Source organism: Oncorhynchus mykiss, chromosome 8 (genome assembly GCF_013265735.2).
Source record: "Oncorhynchus mykiss isolate Arlee chromosome 8, USDA_OmykA_1.1, whole genome shotgun sequence".
NCBI lineage: Eukaryota > Metazoa > Chordata > Actinopteri > Salmoniformes > Salmonidae > Oncorhynchus > Oncorhynchus mykiss.
This window is the reverse complement of record NC_048572.1, coordinates 74366785-74383618: the sequence shown is the minus strand read 5'-3', so window position 1 is coordinate 74383618 and position 16834 is coordinate 74366785. Positions and strand designations below refer to the sequence as shown.

The 16834-nt window shown below is 42.7% G+C and overlaps 2 protein-coding genes across 3 annotated transcripts; both read right to left on the bottom strand.

Annotated features, from left to right (window-relative positions):
- Positions 1 to 620: 620 nt before the first annotated feature.
- Positions 621 to 6772, bottom strand: ftr66 (finTRIM family, member 66). The gene is made up of 6 exons (XM_036986222.1): positions 6062 to 6772; positions 5179 to 5274; positions 4783 to 5016; positions 2271 to 2430; positions 2088 to 2147; positions 621 to 1911 (listed from the first exon to the last, which is right to left on the bottom strand). The coding sequence occupies exons 1-6, from the start codon at positions 6653 to 6655 to the stop codon at positions 1382 to 1384; spliced, it is 1674 nt and encodes a 557-aa protein (XP_036842117.1). The 5' UTR covers positions 6656 to 6772; the 3' UTR covers positions 621 to 1381.
- Positions 6773 to 6842: 70 nt separating this feature from the next.
- On the bottom strand, positions 6843 to 15482 carry si:dkeyp-66d1.7 (myeloid-associated differentiation marker homolog). Of its 2 annotated transcripts, none has more exons than XM_036986227.1 (2): positions 10146 to 10166; positions 6843 to 9322 (listed from the first exon to the last, which is right to left on the bottom strand). In XM_036986227.1, exon 2 carries the CDS (start codon positions 9195 to 9197, stop codon positions 8313 to 8315), a length of 885 nt encoding a protein of 294 aa, XP_036842122.1. In that variant the 5' UTR covers positions 9198 to 9322; positions 10146 to 10166; the 3' UTR covers positions 6843 to 8312. The 2 variants fall into 2 exon arrangements, with proteins under 2 accessions (XP_036842122.1, XP_021469436.1); XM_021613761.2 differs by lacking the exon at positions 10146 to 10166 and adding an exon at positions 15324 to 15482 and having other exon boundaries at positions 6846 to 9322.
- Positions 15483 to 16834: the final 1352 nt, after the last annotated feature.

Genomic DNA, 16834 nt, shown 5'->3' with positions numbered 1-16834 from the left:
TGGCAACCATGTTCTGTGGATGTTGATGGAATACTCTCTTAACCCTCAGAAAACTGGGCATGAATGTTCATGAAACGTTCCCATTAAACATGTCTATAACAATATCTTAAGTTCTGAGAACATGGTAACCACGTTCTGGGTGAGTTCTATTTGACATTAAGGGAATGATCTCTTGGAAAAATACCTTGCACATCCTATGAAAACGTTAGTTAAGGACCTAATGAGACTCTTAAGGGAACGTTCTCCATTCTCCAGTGTTTGTTGTTAGCTGGGCATGCAGTAACTGTGTCCACAGGGGATAGCCACTTGATTTCCTAGCACATCTAGACACACTGGACAGAGAAGTTGATCTTGGTAGATGAGTTCCTCTGCCTGTGAGATTTCAAAGAGGGAGAGGGAGAGAACCGTATTGATTTCTTTTGATAGTGAAAATGTAGGAATTATGTTGTACTTCCTGGTTCAACCAGCAGTTACAGGAGGTGTGGTTACTGTATAACAAAGAAAAAGGAACTTCCGGCCCTGTTCGTGAGTGTGTGCGTGAGAGACAGTATGACATTTGTTCATGTCTATTTCTGTCATGGCTGTTGAAGGAACTGGACCAAGGTGCAGCGTCGTGAGCGTACATTTTCTCTTTATTAACTCAAAATGACACCGACTAAACAATACACAAACAAACCGTGAAGCTTCATGCTATGTGCCATCAAACAAAGTTAACTTCCCACCAAGACAGGTGGGGAAAAAAGACACCTAAGTATGGTTCCCAATCAGAGACAACGATAGACAGCTGTCCCTGATTGAGAACCATACCAGGCCAAAACATAGAGATAGAAAATCATAGAAACACAACACATAGAAATGCCCACCCCAACTCAAGCCCTGACCAAACCAAAATAGAGACATAAAAAGGATCTCCAAGGTCAGGGCGTGACAATTTCGCAACAGACTGGACTTTTGCGCACTGCTGTGCTGTTGCCACGGAGGTTACTTGTGACACTTTTGATAAAAACATACCACAATAAATGTGTTTTAAAAACACAAATGTCAGTGCTATTGATATTGCCCTTAATTAGACAATTTGGAATCAACATAATGGGGATGTGATGACAGTCAGATTAGAGAATGGGGGAACAGGATAGACGTTTCTTTTAATTTCACAAGAAGGTATTTGCAGAATTTGCATTGAAATTATTGTACTTTGTTTTGCCAGCAAAATACAAATGATAAAAACTCTACAGTAACTAAACTACTAAACTATACTTTAACTCTTCAGTAATAAACAAATACAAACTGGTGTGAGCGACATTTGAGACTATCAATTATTAACTTCACCATTAAACAAATTTTCACACATGCTACTGCCTTTCTCTCAGCTGTTTCGCTTTCACTCCATCTGGCACAATTTAACGAAGACTCCGAAACACATAAACTCAAAGCCAAGATAGAGGGGCTGAGTGAATGTGGTTTGGACTCTATGGAGCAGGGTCATTGTGTCAGAGACGCTGTAGAAACACAGACTTCCTGCCCTGTGATCCAGGTACACTCCTATCCTAGAGGAGGTTGAAGTGGGTATTCTAGTGGCCACGTTATTGTGCCAGATGGTACAACCTTTTCTGGAACAGAACAAACTCCAGGACTTGTCATTGCGTCCAAAGTGGGAGTCGTTGCCCTCTCCTCTCCTGGTCATCTCTTTGTACGCCACAGCCATGTTGATGCCACTCCCGCTCCACTCGGCTTCCCAGTAGCAGCGTCCTGACAGGGCCTCAGTACACAGCACCTGGCTCCAGTGATCAAACCTCTCTGGGTGCTCCAGGCAGGAGTGGTCCCTGGCCCTCACTGTCACCACCTTGTTCTCCTCAGACACACTCAGGTCCCTGTGGGCTGTCCGGGGGTCCAGTGTGAGCTGACAGGAATCTACAAGGAAAGAAGATGAAGGGTATGAAAGGAGGAGTTAGTGTACTACACTATAAGAAAGGAAAGGTAACAAGAAGATGAATGGAATCCGTAGAGCACCGCCACGATGCAGATTTAGCCCTGAGCTAAGAGCAGATGCAGCGCTCTGGCTATTAATGGAGTTGAAACCGACTTACAGTATAAGAACTCTGGTCTGATCCGGGGCTCTGGACACTGCAGGAGTTTCACTGTGCCCGCTACAGAGGAATACGAATTAGACAGTGAAGAGTACTAATGTTCCATAGAGAAAAAAAAATCTGTACTTTTAAAACAGCTTTAATGCAATATAGAGTGAGTTACAGTAAAGTGTCCAGTCTCACCTGCCCTGGATATTTTGGGCCATTCCCCTTTCAACAGGTCCTCCAATCTCTTCTGGAGTGCTGATACCGAGGCTCGAACTTGACCGAAATCCACCAAAGGAACCACTGTGATTCTGGGTGTGTCTGTGAGTTCAGTCGATTTAGAGATTGACTGGCAGTTCTAGAACCCAGGAGAGTGGAAGACAAAGTGTGGGACGGATTACAAGATACAAATACAGTGGGGCAAAAAAAGTATTTAGTCAGCCACCAATTGTGCAAGTTCTCCCACTTAAAAAAATGAGAGAGGCCTGTAGGGGGCCCAGGTCTGACAGAATCTGTGCAGAAGATCTAGGTGCTGCTGCAGGCCCTCCATGTTTGGGGACAGAAGCACCAGATCATTAGCAAACAGTAGACATTTGAATTCAGATTTTAGTAGGGTGAGGCCAGTTGCTGCAGACTTTTCTAGTGCCTTTGCCAATTTGTTGATATATATATGTTGAAGAGGGAGGAAGCTGCATCTCTGTCTCACCCCCTGGGCCAATTTTAACCGCACACTTGTTGTTTGTGTACATGGATTTTATAACGTTGTATGTTGTTTCCCCGACACCACTTTCCATCAATTTGTATAGCAGACCCTCATGCCATATTGAGTCAAAAGCTTTTTTGAAATCAACAAAGCATGAGAAGACTTTGCCTTTGTTTTGGTTTGTTTGTTTGTCAATTAGGGTGTGCAGGGTGAATATGTGGTCTGTCGTATGGTAATTTGCTATAAAGCCAATTTGACATTTGCTCAGTACATTGTTTTCCCTGAGTAAATGTACGAGTCTGCTGTTAATGATAATACAGAGGAATTTCCCAAGGTTGATGTTGACGCATATCCCACAGTATATATTGCGGTCAAATGTATCTCCACTTTTGTGGTTTAGATTTTGTGGTCTGTATATTTTGTAATTTCATTGAGGATACCATCAACACCACAAGCCTTTTAAAGTTGGAGGTTTTGTATTTTGTCCTGTAGTTCATTCAATTTAATTGGAGAATCCAGTGGGTTCTGGTGGTCTTCAATAGTTGATTCTAAGATTTGTATTTGATCATGTTCAGTGGGGCAAAAAAGTATTTAGTCAGCCACCAATTGTGCAAGTTCTCCCAGTTAAAAAGATGAGAGGCCTGTAATTTTCATCATAGGTACACTTCAACTGTGACAGACAAAATGAGAAAAGAAAATCCAGAAAATCACATTGTAGGATTTTTTATGAATTTATTTGCAAATGATGGTGGAAAATAACTATTTGGTCACCTACAAACAAGCAAGATTTCTGGTTCTCACAGACCTGTAACTTCTTCTTTAAGAGGCTCCTCTGTCCTCCACTTGTTACCTGTATTAATGGCACCTGTTTGAACTTGTTATCAGTATGAAAGACACCTGTCCACAACCTCAAACACTCCAAACTCCACTATGGCCAAGACCAAAGAGCTGTCAAAGGACACCAGAAACAGAATTGTAGACCTGCACCAGGCTGGGAAGACTGAATCTGCAATAGGTAAGCAGCTTGGTTTGAAGAAATCAACTGTGGGAGCAATTATTAGGAAATGGAAGACATACAAGACCACTGATAATCTCCCTCGATCTGGGGCTCCACGCAAGATCTCACCCCGTGGGGTCAAAATGATCACAAGAACGGTGAGCAAAAATCCCAGAACCACACGGGGGGACCTAGTGAATGACCTGCAGAGAGCTGGGACCATAGTAACAAAGCCTATCATCAGTAACACTATGCCGCCAGGGACTCAAATCCTGCAGTGCCAGACGTGTCCCCCTGCTTAAGCCAGTACATGTCCAGGCCTGTCTGAAGTTTGCTAGAGAGCATCTGGATGATCCAGAAGAAGATTGGGAGAATGTCATATGGTCAGATCAAACCAAAATATAACTTTTTTGGTAAAAACCCAACTTGTCGTGTTTGGAGGACAAAGAATGCTCAGTTGCATCCAAAGAACACCATACCTACTGTGAAGCATGGGGGTGGAAACATCATGCTTTGGGGCTGTTTTTCTGCAACGGGACCAGGACGACTGATCCGTATAAAGGAAAGAATGAATGGGGCCATGTATCGTGAGATTTTGAGTGAAAACCTCCTTCCATCAGCAAGGCCATTGAAGATGAAACGTGGCTGGGTCTTTCAGCATGACAATGATCCCAAACACACCGCCCGGGCAACGAAGGAGTGGCTTCGTAAGAAGCATTTCAAGGACCTGGAGTGGCCTAGCCAGTCTCCAGATCTCAACCCCATAGAACATCTTTAGAGGGAGTTGAAAGTCTGTGTTGCCCAGCAACAGCCCCAAATTTGAAAATGTCCCTCATTTGTCTGTCTGTCATAGTTGAAGTGTACCTATGATGAAAATTACAGGCCTCTCTCATCTTTTTAAGTGGGAGAACTTGCACAATTGGTGGCTGACTAAATAATTTTTTGCCCCACTGTAAATAAAAACACTGGACACCTTAATTATACCGAAGCCAGAGCAGCAGTGATGCTACCTGTAGAAAATAGATATGATCCTCTGTGTGTGAAAGCTGCTCCAGCTCACAGTCTTTCTTCCTCAGCTCAGCCACCTCCTGCTCCAGTCTCAGTATGAGCCCTTCAGTCTGACTCACTGCAGTCTTCTCCTGGGCTCTGATCAGCTCTCTCACCTCACAGCACCTTCTCTCTATGGAGCAGATCAGCTCAGTAAAGATCTTCTGGCTGTCCTCCACTGCTGTCTGTGCAGAGTGCTAGTGGGAGACAGAGTGTGGTCAAGATATAACATTTAGCCTAGTATGAACAAACTCCCAAAACCTCCCCCATCCACTAAAATATTAGCTTATTAATACTTGAAAGTCGCTTCGGACTTGTCCATGGCTGCCATTGCTCTACGGATCGCCACAGTGCATCACCTTCAGCGATTGCAGAGCCTGTCTCAGATCCAGCAGTTCCTTTTCTTTGGCTTTCATTCTCAGTTTGCATTTCTTCCTCGACTTCCCCAGCTGCCTCTGCAGGGACAAGGACACACCCACAAGCCTATCTTAGTAAATATTTGGGGCTCATATAAGCAGGCTATTGGTCTTATGGTCGTTCACTTTGTCAAATTGAATATTTAGCTGATGAAAGCTGTGAGGTTGTTTAGTCTCCATAACACTCAACATACACTATTTTTTCCTTTTTACATTCTACATTCCTCAAATGAAAAAAAGCCTACTCAAAATGGACACATTGAGTCATAAAATGACCTACACATTCTATAACCTGTAACAGCTAGGCTATGGATGAAGGGAAAATGTAGCCTTCCCTTAAGAGAATCATGTTACACATTGGCATATCATCTCAGTCAGATAGTCAAAAGAGATGAAGAGGTTTTGCATGTGGAAACAGTGTATGGTGCCACATTCAAAGCAACTGACCGAACCGATGACAGGCACCTGACACACCTTATTCAGGATAGAATAACTTCCTCAGACCCCTGGTTACATATAGGCAGGTGTCAGATACAGAGTTAACATTTGAATTTGGGAAAGGAAGTTCTATTGATATAAATGTACCTCTAACCTTTAGATTTTATGGCCTCAACTCTGATCATTATCAGGGAAATGTTCACATTGTTCAAATGATATCCATCACTCCCAGTATAGAAGGCACCAAACATACCACTTCCTTATAGTTACCAGTCATAGGAATGGGCATAAGTATTCTTAATGCACATAACATACTTTCAGAAATATACATATTCTGTCATGGTTAAACAACTGAGTTTGAAGGACAATATTGTTTTTCAGTCCTTACCTGTTTCTTGGTGCTTTCTGCTACAGCTGAGACGGTAGCATGGCTCTTGTGTTCATCCATCACACACAGCAGACAGACACACTGCTGATCAGTACGACAGTAGATCTCCAGTAGTCTATCGTGATGAGAGCAGATCCGCCCCTGCAGTGGCATGGTGGCTTCAACCAGGGTGTGCTTCTTAAGGGCAGGAGATTCGTTGTGAGTGTGGAGGTGAGCTGCACAGTAAGAGGCCAGACACACCAAGCAGGAACTGGTGGCTTTGATCTGACCACCGAGGCAGATATCACACGCCACATCTCCAGCTTCAGCATACCGGCAGCGTTGACCAGAGGGTACAGCTTGGAGTCCTCCTGTATTCAGTTTCTCCACCATCTCAGCCAAAATGATGTTTCTCTTCAGAATTGGTCTTGGAGTGAAGGTCTGTCTGCACTGAGGACAGCTGAAGATGTAAGAGGAGTCATCTTCACCCCAGCAGGCCCTGATACAGCCCATACAGTAGCGGTGTCCACAGGGAAGAGCTACTGGCTCCTTCAGTATCTCCACACAAATTGAGCAGCACAATTGCTCTCTATCCAGAGGACCTGTTTGTGCCATTCTCTACCACAGAGACAGGGGGAGATTGTATAAGCTTCTCTGGAGCCGCCTGTGGCATCCCTTTTATAAACCTACATACTGTAAACAAAGCAGCAACCCATAACCACACCTCCCACAGCGGTTTGGGGTGTGTGTGTGTGTGTGTGCACATTTGAGAGAGATCGAGAGAGAGAGAGAGAGAGAGAGATTGAGAACACCAAAGTATTAGTTTATTTTGTTCAATTAACAAGGACAAAGACAGATATACATTGGCTATAATTCAGGGACTATCAACTACATTCAGCCAGACTGTAGACTGCAAATTGACTGCAAGAAGCCCAAACAGAAAACATTTGACTCAAACATAATAATTTGAAACTTAGCTGTGTATACAATCACATTACTCGCTCTGTTGTGTGTGGAAATAATTTTGAAACAGATTCCCAAAATTAAAAAAAACAGTTGAAGTTGATTTGCTGGTGTTTTTAGTCCTTTATGTCAAATCATTTAAATAAAACAACTTGGGGGCTAAATAAAATGACCCGTGGGCCCCCAGTTGACAAACCCTAATATAAATGTATCACATTGCTTTTACTGAACACCAGATTGTATGTTCCCATAACACTGATGTGGTACGCACAGTCTCAACAAGCACAGCGGGGGAAAAAACGTCATGTTTAGTAACAGCAGGAAGTAGTGAGGACGATGCAGCAAATGGATGTCTCCCTCTCTGACAAAGTGGACATTCTCATCCACAAGAGCAGACTGTTACAGAAGTGCAAAGCAATGGGCCAGATTAAGAATAATACATTTTCCTAACAACGTTTTGTTTTTATTCTGAGATGTTGTTTTTTGGAGACGTCATAGCCTACAGAGAACAGGTTATAACAAACACATAAGTGTCAAACAGTAATTGTTCATTACACAGTGAGTTTTAATTCAGTTACCGTCTGCATATATTATTTCAACATACAATATACTCCTGACATGTAGCTTGGCAGAATATGAAAATAGACAAATAAAAAAAAGGGTAAAAACAGGAATGTAAAATTAGCAAAAAACCTACACTAACAGAGTATATCTTTACATTAATTCAAACAATTTGTTCTACTTCATGTCTTGAAAGCATTTGGAGCAGTGTACCAATCTTCTAGGAATTACTTCGGGGTTTGATTGAATTACTTCTATCCCTTCGTAACTCATCTTAAACAAACTAGGAAGGTGTGAGTTGTTCTGTAAAATCTACCTACAGTTTTCCATCATGTAAAAAGTCATGCTTATTAAAAGACCATTGAAAGTTGTAAGACTTTACATGATCTATAGTAATGTCAACATACTCAGCAGATCCATCCTGTCTTTGGAATACTACATTTATGTGTCAGATAATCAGAGCTCAAACTTAGAAAACATCTGTTCCATCTGATCATAGTTCTTGGGTCCATAAAATCGTTGTGTAAGGACTTTTCCTTATGCATGAAATAAGAAATAATTGAGTCTTTCTCTATGTGTGGAGGTGACTAATGGCTTAACATTGATATATAAATGACACAAAATACAGTAAGCAGTTTCTTTGTTTCTCCCTCTTTCTTCACCTCTTCATTTCTACTCCTCAACCTCTCTTTCCATCCTACTTAAAAATCAACTACCTCTTCTCGTTCTTCCCCTCTATGCCTTTTGCTCACACAGTAATAAACACCAGTCGGGCAGAGTAGATCAGGTCTGCCAGGTAGAGCACAAAGTTGACTGCAGTGAGCACAGCCACAGCCATCTTCTTGTCCCATGAACACAGCCCTTGACTGTTACCACAGAAAGCGGGCCTGGAGGAAGTGCCCCCGTGCTCCTTGTCAAATGTAAAAATGGGCCAGACGATGGTAGCGGAGAGGTACATGATGACAGCCAGTAGGGCGTAGGCAGACAGGAAGCGGGCGAAGGGGAAAGGCAGGCAGCCAGTGCACTCGCAGATACACAGCACAATGATGGCCGCCGACAGGATGAAACAGATGCAGTAGACGGCCAGGCACCACCTCAGTGCAGCATGAGAGTTGTAGGACACCGGGTCGCTGATGAAGACAAAGATGACGCAGGCCACGAAGGTTTCACACACTTTCAGCAGACCCGGGGCGGTGGCCATGTAACCTGCTACCTCACCTGGCCGGGCTTTGCTGATGCTCACCTCACTCATGTAAGCGATGGTGGCCAGGCAGGAGAAGACGGTGGCCACGATGCGGTAGTTATGAGTCTCGTTGCGGGAGGTCTGGCCCTTGAGGAAATAGAGGGGGAAGATGATGGAGGCAGAGAGGCAGAGCAGGGAGGCATAGCAGGCGAAGGTGATGGGGAAGTTTTTCCAGGAGACGGGGGCACGGGTCTGCAGGCCAAACAGCTCTACCAGCAACACCAGCAGAGTCCCAGCGAAGCTGAAGGCCCAGCAGAACACACACCAGTCCCCTGTACCGTGCTTGAGCTCAGCCCCATGGATGGTCACAGCAAAAGCCACACAGGAGAAGACCAGAGCACACAAACGCACCCAGAACAGGGGGTTGGAGTGCACCACCACTATCGGCATGATGAGATATGGAAGATGCTTGACAACTAGGATGGGTTAGACTGAAGGGCTGAATTGGTCAGAGATGTAGGTGTTTGTGAAATACCCTAGGCCTACAGTTCTTGGTGCATCTGTGGCAGAAGGATCTATAAGGAGACACAGAATAGAGAGCAGCTGTCAGTAACAAAGAACAAATTGACAGCATGCATTCATATTTTTAAAAAAATCTCAAAGCAAGTATTGATTCCATTATGATTTTCAATGTACATTCTTGATGAGATATCATATTTGGACTCATGAGGGCAACAGTAGCAATGTGTCATTATCTCCATCTCAACATGAAAGTTAAAAATAAAAATCCTATTTTGATACCTTGTACAAGGAGAATCAAAAGTATGGATTCTCTTCAGTTTTATACTCTGTGAGAGTGCTTTATCAGCTGAGGGATTCCTGTTCTGTGAGTCAGTGAGTCCGTGTCACTGGACATTCCTTCACCCCCCCCCCCCCCCCCCTTTCAGACAGATGTGGTGCTGAGACCTCTACCCGACCTCTCAGCCAATCTGTCATCAGCCTCATCCACTAACAGTCCCAACATCCAGAGACACTCAGGGCTGCTCCCTCCCACTATCCCCCACAAGTAAGTGAGTCCATGTTCCCAGTTTACATACTGTTGAAGGACTCAAACAGAGACACACGTTTACATTAATAAAATAAGTTGTTCAAACAGCAGGGGACAGAGAGTAGGGGGAGGGATATGGAGAGAGAAAAAGAGAGAAAGAGAGGAAACAGACAGATGAATTAAGATTGGAAAAATGGACAAACTCAAAGTGAGAGTGACCAAAACAGTCAGGCAGAAAAGGCTAGCTGAAGTACGAGGAGAAAAAAAAGGAAAAATGGGGAAAGCCCTGTGCCTTAACCTCAGAAGGACACATTTTAAACATGATGAGGAATAGCAGAGCAGTGAGTCACCTCTCTCCCTCTCTGCCCCTCCCTTGTTCTCCATTTCTCTTCCCCGTAAGATTTTCCAACTCGTTGATTTATCCCAGATGTGCAGACTGCTGCCGAACTGCAAACTGGGTCAAAGGTGCCAAGTCCCTTCTACCTCTCTCACACACACACACACACACACACACACACACACACACACACACACACACGAAAAACCACATGGAAGGCAGTAATGGAAAATCCATCCCCTCCCTTCCATTACTTGAGTGTTAGGAAAATTGGTAAAAGACCATAAAGTCCCTACATGGAAGCCACCTTATAAATGGTGGCATGAAAAAGACTAGGTTATCATCCAAACAGAGGGACTTCCCTTTAGAGATACACTCACAGTCCCACACAGCCTGGGCAGGAGAGAAAACAGGATATTAGTCAAATTATCTCCCTCCCTCCCTCTCACACACACACACACACACACACACACACTTGAGGGTGAGGAGACTCAGTGTTTGTTTGCAGCCAGGGTCACGAGCGTTGTTATGACAACATGGTTAACTCGATTTCACCCATAATTCAGTTAAAGAGCTATGGGCTCCCAGGCTGGAGATGTTCACATGTTTCATCATGCTCCATAGTTCAGCTGCAATAATAAGGGGAAATATTTGCTTCCACGTGTTCTGATCAATAGTAGACTATATTCACACAAAATACACTAATAAATGTATGTATATGTACAGTTGAAGTCGGAAGTTTACATAAACTGAGTTTAAATGTATTTGGCTAAGGTGTTTCACAATCCCTGACACTCAATCCTAGTAAAATAATCCCTGTTTTAGGTCAGTTAGGATCACCACTTTATTTTAAGAATGTGAAATGTCAGAATTAATAGTAGAGAGAATGAATTATTTCAGCTTTTATTTCTTTCATCACATTCTCAGTGGGTCAGAAGTTTACATACACAATTAGTATTTGGTAGCATTGCCTTTAAATTGTTTAACTTGGGTCAAATGTTGTTTCGGGTAGCCTTCCACAAGCTTCCCACAATAAGTTGAGTGAATTTTGGCCCATTCCTCCTAACAGAGATGGTGTAACTGAGTCAGGTTTGTAGGCCTCCTTGCTCGCACTCTCTTTTCTGCCCACAAATGTTCTATAGTATTGAGGTCAGGGCTTTGTGATCGCCACTCCAATACCTTGACTTTGTTGTCCTTAAGCCATTTGTCACAACTTTGGAAGTAAGCTTGAGGTCATTGTCCATTTGGAAGACCCATTTGCGACCAAGCTTTAACTTCCTGACTGATGTCTTGAGATGTTGTTTCAATATATCCACATCATTTTCCTGCCTCATGATGCCATTTATTTTGTGAAGTGCACCAGTCCCTCCTGCAGCAAAGCACCCCACAACATGATGCTGCCACCCCCGTGCTTCACGGTTGGGATGGTGTTCCCTCGGCTTGCAAGCCTCCCCCTTTTACCTCCAAACATAACGATGGTCATTATGGCCAAACAGTTCTATTTCTGTTTCTTCAGACCAGAGGACATTTCTCCAAAAAGTACGATCTTTGTCCCCATGTGCAGTTGCAAACCGTAGTCTGTTTTTTTTTTATGGCGGTTTTGGAGCAGTGGCTTTTTCCTTGCCGAGCGGCCTTTCAGGTTATGTCAATATAGGACTCGTTTTACTGTGGATATAGATACTTTTGTACCCATTTCCTCCAGCATCTTCACAAGGTCCTTTGCTGTTGTTCTGGGATTGATTTGCACTTTTCGCACCAAAGTACGTTCATCTCTAGGAGACAGAACGAGTCTTCCTCCTGTGCGGTATAACAACTGCATGGTCCCATGGTGTTTATACTTGCGTACTATTGTTTGTACAGATGAACGTGGTACCTTCAGGCATTTGGAAATTGCTCCCAATGATGAACCAGACTTGTGGAGGTCTACAATTTTTTTCCTGAGGTCTTGGCGGATTTCTTTTGATTTTCCCATGATGTTAAGCAAAGAGGTATAATGGCCTTGAAATACATCCACAGGTACACCTCCAATTGACTCAAATTATGTCAATTAGCCTATCAAAAGCTTCTAAAGCCATGACATCATTTTATGGAATTTTCCAAAGCTTTTTAAAGGCACAGTCAACTTAGTGTATGTCAACTTCTGACCCACTGGAATTGTGATAGTGAATTATAAGTGAAATAATCTGCCTGTAAACAATTGTTGGAAAAATAACTTGTGTCATGCACAAAGTAGATGTCCTAACCAACTTTACACAAACTATAGTTTTGGCGTGGTTGAAAAAATAGTTTTAATGTCTCCAACCTAAGTGTATGTAAACTTACGACTTCAACTGTATGCATACACACAAAAGTACAGTACTAGTCAAAAGTTTGGACACCTACTCATTCCAGAGTTTCTTTATTTTTACTATTTTCTACATTGTACAATAATAGCGAAGACATCAAAACTATGAAATAACCCATATGGAATCATGTAGTAAACAAAACAAAAAAAGTTTATAACAAATCTCAAATATTTTATATTTGAGATTTTTCAAAGTAGCCACCCTTTGCCTTGATGACAGCTTTGCACATTCTTGGCATTTTCTCAACCAGCTTCATGAAGTAGTCACCTGGAATGCATTTAAATTAACAGGTGGGCCTTGTTAAAAGTTCATTTGTGGAATTTGTTTCCTTCTTAATGTGTTCAAGCCAATCAACTGTGTTGTGACAAGGTAGGGTTGGTTCACAGAAGACAGCCTTATTTGGTAAAAGACCAAGTACATAACATGGCAAGAACAGCTCAAATTTGCAAAGAGAAACGTTAGTCCATCATTACTTTAAGACATGAAGGTCAGTCATAGCGGCAGTTGCAAAAACCATCAAGCGCTATGATGAAACTGGCTCTCACGAGGACCACCACAGGAAAGAAAGACCCAGAGGATAAGTTCATTGGAGTTACCAGCCTCAGAAATTGCAGCCCAAATACATGCTTCACAGAGTTCAAGTAACAAACACATCTCAACATCAACTGTTCAGAGGAGACTGCGTGAATCAGGCCTTCATGGTCAAATTGCTGCAAAGAAACCACTACTAAATGACACCAATAATAAGAAACTTGCTTGGGCCAAGAAATATGAGCAATGGACATTAGACCGGTGGAAATCTGTCCTTTGGTCTGATGAGTTTAAATTTGAGATTTTTGGTGTAGTTCCCACCATGAAGCATGGAGGAAGAGGTGCTTTCATGGTGACACCGTCAGTGATTTATTTAGAATTCAAGGCACACTTAAATAGCATGGCTACCACAGCATTCTGTGGTGATATGCCATCTCATCTGGTTTGTGCTTAGTGGGACTAACATTTGTTTTTCCAACAGGACAATGACCAAACACACCTCCAGGCTGTGTCAGGGCTATTTGACCAATAAGGAGAGTGATGGAGTGCGGCATCATATTACCTGGCCTCCACAATCACCCGACCTCAACCCAATTGGGATGGTTTGGGATCAGTTGGACCCCAGAGTGAAGGAAAAGCTGCCAACAAGTGCTCAGCACAGGTTTATCAAATCGAGCTCACAGCCTTGCAATCTCCATAGACAAACATTGGCAGTAGAATGGCCTACTGAAGAGCTCAGTGACTTTCAACGTGGCACTATCATAGGATGCCACCTTTCCAACAAATCAGTTGGTCAAATTTCTGCTCTGCTAGACCTTCCCCAGTCAACTAAGTGCTGTTATTGTGAAGTGGAAACTTCAAGGAGCAACAACGGCTCAGCCGCGAAGTGATAGGCCACACAAGCTCCCAGAACTGGACTGCTGAAGCGCGTAAGCGCATAAAAATTGTCTGTCCTCGATTGCAACACTCACTAGTTCCAAACTTCCTACGAAGGCAACGTCACCACAAGAACTTCGAGAGCATCATGAAATGGGTTTCCATGGCCAAGCAGCCTCACACAAGCTTAACATCATCATGCGCAATGACAAGTGTCGGCTGGAGTGGTGTAAAGCTCGCCACCATTGGACTCTGGAGCAGTGGAAATGTGTTCTCTGGAGTGATTAATCACACATGGTCTGGACGAATCTGGGTTTGGCGGATGCAAGGAGAACGCTATGTGCCCCAATGCATAGTGCCAACTGTAAAGTTTGGTGGAGGAATAATGGTCTGGGGCCGTTTTTCCATGGTTTGATCTAGGCCCCTTAGTTCTAGTGAAGGGAAATCTTAACGCTACAGCATACAATGACATTCTAGATGATTCTGTGCTTCCAAATTTATGGTAACAGTTTGGTGTAGGCCCTTTCCTGTTTCAGCATGAAAATGCCCCGTGCACAAAGCGAGGTCCATACAGAAATGTTTGTCGAGATCGGTCTGGAAGAACTTGACTGGCCTGCCCAGAGCCCCGACCTCAACTCCATCGAACACCTTTGGGATGTATTGGAACACCTAGTGCGAGCCAGGCCTAATCGCCCAACATCAGTGCTCGACCTCACTAATGCTCATGGCTGAATGGAAGCAAGTCCCCACAGCAATGTTCCAACATCTAGTGGAAAACCTTCCCAGAAGAGTGGAGGCTCTTATAGCAGCTAAGGGGGACCAACTCCATATTAATGTCCGTGATTTTGGAATGAGATGTTCGACGAGCATGTGTCTACATACTTTTGGTCATGTAGTGTATATCAGAGCCCTCCTTCAAAAGAGTCAGCTAAAATCGGTTTACAACTTCCCCGTTATTCTGGCAGCTGTTGCCTACCGTTATCCTCCCGTTATTCTGGTTGGGCATTGACAACCACAGTCCGAGGTGATGCGTGAAGTGCAAATTGTGCCGCGCACTGGAGTTTCCCAGTGTTACAAAAAAACGAGTGTATCCACCATCAAGTCATTCATAGAAAACAAAAACATTTCCATGGCAAACAAGTTTTACAACACCGCAGCAGTTATTTTCTTGACTATCCTATCTTGTGTCCTAAATACTGCTAATAATAAACAATTTACTTGATCCCGTGCAAAAGTGATGTTTTATTTCCAGCGCTCACGGTGAAAATAATTATATTCAATGGACTGTTAAAACTATAGAAAAGCATGCAGGTAGGCCAAGTTGCAACTGTTTGTAGAACATGCTGTAGAAAACATGTATAAAAACTACGCTAACTCTCGGATAGACCAGTATTCTATTACACAATCTCAAATATAACTCTGAAACAAAAAGGTATTACCTTATCGTTAGTTTTGGGACTGCAAAATGTTTCGTTCTCTCTCAGGATATCTAATCGAATACGAATTTACACTGGTAGCCTTCCTAGTCCTGAATTTAACACAGTCATAGTGCGAAAAAACCCTCCCCCCAGATTCCCGCCCATTGCAACCAAATTAGGTATGAAATGTCTCAAGCGTTATTTCCACATCTTTCTACTGCGAGTCATCCGATACCACCCTCCTCCATTTAGATGAATAATCTTTATATTAACAACCTGATATAAATTAATGAAATAATGTCAATGAAATAATTACAGTTTAATTAATTTAATTGATTGTCATTTGGTTATTATTGTTTAATTTGGCGTGATGGTTCCAATTTAAAGCAGCAACGTCCTGCTATGGGATAAGATAGAGTGGTGAGGGCTACAGAATGATGTCATCATTGGCTAGGCTACCAAGATAATACATTATTTTGCATGTACTACTATTCTTTTTTTTTTTGCTCACATTATTTGTATTATGTTGCTAAGAAACAGAGGCCGTTCCCCTGGAAACCACTATTTATTTACTTATAATGTGATTTAAGTGACTCAGAAACATCCGTTTCCGGACCTGGGTCAAAGATTGAAGGCATACGAAGTTGCACAAAGCTGCACAAAAAGTGTTGCGCTTCAGCGCGACAAGCAGTCAAACACACACACACACACACACACATGTAACAGTACACACACACACACACACACACACACACGATTCAGAGGTTTTGGAAACATACTTTTACTTCACTACATTCATAAATAAAATACTGTACTTTTTACTCAATACATTTTCCCTGACACCCAAAAGTACTCGTTACATTTTGACAGGAAAATGGTCAAATTCACACACTTATCAAGAGAACATCCCTGGTCATTCCTACTGCCTCTGATCTGGTAGACTCACTAAACACAAATGCTAGATTTGTAAATTTGGTCTCAGTGTTGGAGTGTGCCCCTTTGCTATCCATCAATAAAATAAATACAAAATAGGAATTTAAAATTATTCATACTTTGACTTTTACTTTTGATTCTTAAGTATATTTTATAAATTCCATTTACTTTTGATACTTAAGTATATTTTAAACCAAATACTTTTAGATTTTTACTCAAGTAGTATTTTACTGGTTGACTTTCACTTTTACTTGAGTCATTTTCTATTAAGGCATCTTTACTTTTACTCAAGTATGACAATTGAGCACTTTTTCCACCACTGTTCAGTTGTGCAACTGACTAGGTAGGTATCTCTCTCTCTCTCTCTCTCTCTCTCTCTCTCTCTCTCTCTCTCTCTCTCTCTCTCTCTCTCTCTCTCTCTCTCTCTCTCTCTCTCTCTCTCTCTCTCTCTCTCTCTCCTCTCTCTCTCTCTCTCTCTCTCTCTCTCTCTCTCTCTCTCTCTCTCTCTCTCTCTCTCTCTCTCTCTCTCTCTCTCTCTCTCTCTCTCTCTCTCTCTCTCTCTCTCTCTCTCTCTCTCTCTCTCTCTCTCTCTCTCTCTC

Coding starts and splice junctions, on each gene's coding strand:
- si:dkeyp-66d1.7 (XM_021613761.2), bottom strand. CDS start 9,197: ATGCCGATAGTGGTGGTGCACTCCAACCCCCTGTTCTGGGTGCGTTTG.
- ftr66 (XM_036986222.1), bottom strand. CDS start 6,655: ATGGCACAAACAGGTCCTCTGGATAGAGAGCAATTGTGCTGCTCAATT. Junction 5,275..6,061: donor CAGAAAGCACCAAGAAACAG/GTAAGGACTGAA, acceptor TTGTCCCTGCAG/AGGCAGCTGGGGAAGTCGAG. Junction 2,431..4,782: donor ATCATATCTATTTTCTACAG/GTAGCATCACTG, acceptor CCTGGGTTCTAG/AACTGCCAGTCAATCTCTAA.